This window comes from Coturnix japonica, unplaced genomic scaffold (genome assembly GCF_001577835.2).
Source record: "Coturnix japonica isolate 7356 unplaced genomic scaffold, Coturnix japonica 2.1 chrUnrandom650, whole genome shotgun sequence".
NCBI classification, from domain to species: domain Eukaryota; kingdom Metazoa; phylum Chordata; class Aves; order Galliformes; family Phasianidae; genus Coturnix; species Coturnix japonica.
In genome coordinates this window covers 17,853-20,605 of record NW_015440016.1, presented here as the reverse complement: position 1 = coordinate 20,605, position 2,753 = coordinate 17,853, and the positions used below count along the sequence as shown (strand labels likewise).

Here is a 2,753-nt window from a genome sequence, read left to right as displayed (position 1 = left end):
GGGGGGATATGGGGGGCTATGGGGTGATATGGGGTTATGGGGTGGATATGGGGGGCTATGGGGTGATATGGGGCTGTGCCCCCCATGTGCCCCATAGATCTACTGCCAGAACCTGTGCCTGCTGGCCAAGCTGTTCCTGGACCACAAGACGCTGTACTTCGACGTGGAGCCCTTCGTGTTCTACCTGCTCACAGAGGTGGATCGACAGGGGGCGCACATCGTCGGCTACTTCTCTAAGGTCAGTGTGTGTTGTGTTGTTGTGTTGTTGTATTGTTGTGTTGTGTTGTGTTGTGTTGTGGACTGGCAGGGGGCGCACATCGTCGGGTACTTCTCTAAGGTCAGTATGTGTTGTGTTGTTGTGGTGTTGTATCATTGTGTTATTGTGTTGTTGTGTTGTGTTGTTGTGTTGTTGTGTTGTGTTGTTGTGTTGTTGTGTTGTTGTGTTGTGGTGTTGTGTTGTTGTGATGTGTTGTGTTGTTGTGTTGTTGTTGTGTTGTGTTGTGTTGTGATGTTGTGTTGTTGTGATGTTGTGTTGTGTTGTTGTGATGTTGTATCATTGTGTTGTTGTGTTGTTGTGTTGTTGTGTTGTGTTGTGTTGTGGACTGGCAGGGGGCGCACATTGTCGGGTACTTCTCTAAGGTCAGTATGTGTTGTGTTGTTGTGTTGTGTTATTGTGTTGTTGTGTTGTCGTTGTGTTGTGTTATTGTGTTATGATGTTGTGTTGTTGTGTTGTTGTGTTGTTGTGTTGTTGTGATGTTGTGATGTTGTGGTGTGGTGTTGTGGTGTCGTTGTGGTGTTGTGTTGTTGTTGTGTTATTGTGTTGTTGTGTTGTGTTGTTGTGTTGTTGTGTTGTTGTGTTGTGTTGTTGTGTTGTGATGTTGTGATGTTGTGTTGTGTTGTTGTGATGTTGTGTTGTGTTATTGTGTTGTGTTGTTGTGATGTTGTGTTGTTGTGTTGTTGTGTTGTTGTTGTATCATTGTGTTGTTGTATCATTGTGTTGTTGTATCATTGTGATGTTGTATCATTGTGTTGTTGTATCATTGTGTTGCTGTATCATTGTGTCGTATCACTGTTGTATCATTGTGTTGTTGTATCATTGTGTTGTTGTATTGTTGTGTTGTTGTATCATTGTGATGTTGTATCATTGTGTTTTTGTATCATTGTGTTGTTGTATCACTGTTGTGTCATTGTGTCGTTGTGTTGTTGTGTCCCCAGGAGAAGGAGTCCCCCGACGGTTGTATAGTTATTGTATCATTGTGTTGTTGTGTTATTGTGTTGTTGTATCATTGTGTTGTTGTATCATTGTGTTGTTGTGTTGTTGTATCACTGTTGTATCATTGTGCCCCCAGGAGAAGGAGTTGTATTGTTATTGTTATTGTGTTGTTGTATCATTGTGTTGTTGTATCATTGTGTTGTTGTGTTGTTGTATCACTGTTGTATCATTGTGTCGTTGTGTTGTTGTGTCCCCAGGAGAAGGAGTTGTGTTGTTATTGTTATTGTTATTGTTATTGTGTTGTTGTATCATTGTGTTGTTGTATCATTGTGATGTTGTATCACTGTTGTATCATTATGTTGTTGTATCGTTGTATCATTGTGTTGTTGTGTTGTTGTGTCCCCAGGAGAAGGAGTCCCACAGCGGTTGTATTGTTATTGTATTGTTGTGTTGTTGTGTCATTGTATCATTGTGTTGTTGTATCATTGTGTTATTGTATCGTTGTGTCATTGTATCGTTGTATCATTGTGATGTTGTGTTGTTGTGTCCCCAGGAGAAGGAGTTGTATTGTTATTGTATTATTGTGTTGTTGTATCATTGTGTCATTGTATTGTTGTATCACTGTTGTATCATTGTGATGTTGTGTTGTTGTGTCCCCAGGAGAAGGAGTTGTGTTGTTATTGTTATTGCATTGTTGTATCATTGTGTTGTTGTATCACTGTTGTATCATTGTGTCGTTGTGTTGTTGTGTCCCCAGGAGAAGGAGTTGTGTTGTTATTGTTATTGTATTGTTGTGTTGTTGTATCATTGTGTTGTTGTATCACTGTGTTGTTGTATCATTGTGATGTTGTATCATTGTGTTGTTGTGTCATTGTGTTGTTGTGTCATTGTGTTGTTGTATCATTGTGTTGTTGTATCATTGTGATGTTGTATCATTGTGTCCCCAGGAGAAGGAGTTGTATTGTTATTGTTATTGTGTTGTTGTATCATTGTGTTGTTGTATCATTGTGTTGTTGTATTGTTGTGTTATTGTATCATTGTGTTGTTGTATCATTGTGTTGTTGTATCACTGTTGTATCGTTGTGTTGTATCATTGTGTTGTTGTATCACTGTTGTATCGTTGTGTTGTATCATTGTGTTGTTGTATCACTGTTGTATCGTTGTGTTGTTGTATCATTGTGTTGTTGTATCATTGTGTTATTGTGATGTTGTGTTGTTGTGTCCCCAGGAGAAGGAGTCCCCCGACGGTTGTATAGTTGTTGTATTGTTGTGTTGTTGTGTTATTGTGATGTTGTATCACTGTTGTATCATTGTGATGTTGTATCACTGTTGTATCATTGTGTCCCCAGGAGAAGGAGTCCCCCGACGGTAACAACGTTGCGTGTATCCTGACGCTGCCGCCGTATCAGCGCCGCGGATACGGGAAGTTCCTCATCGCGTTCAGTGAGTCATTTTGGGGCCATTTACGGCCATTTTGGGGCCATTTACGGCCATTTTGGGGCATTTTGGGGCAATTTAGGGCCATTTTGGGGCCATTTTG

At 40.5% G+C, this 2,753-nt stretch overlaps 1 protein-coding gene across 1 annotated transcript in view; it reads left to right on the top strand.

Moving 5' to 3' along the window:
• KAT8 (lysine acetyltransferase 8) overlaps positions 1–2,753 on the top strand; it is a 15,663-nt gene that overhangs the window by 8,892 nt on the left and 4,018 nt on the right. The window contains exons 7-8 of the mRNA XM_015851032.2: positions 98–238; positions 2,563–2,744. Of these exons, the coding sequence (XP_015706518.1) occupies positions 98–238; positions 2,563–2,744 (323 nt within the window). The remainder of the gene's footprint in view (positions 1–97; positions 239–2,562; positions 2,745–2,753) is intronic.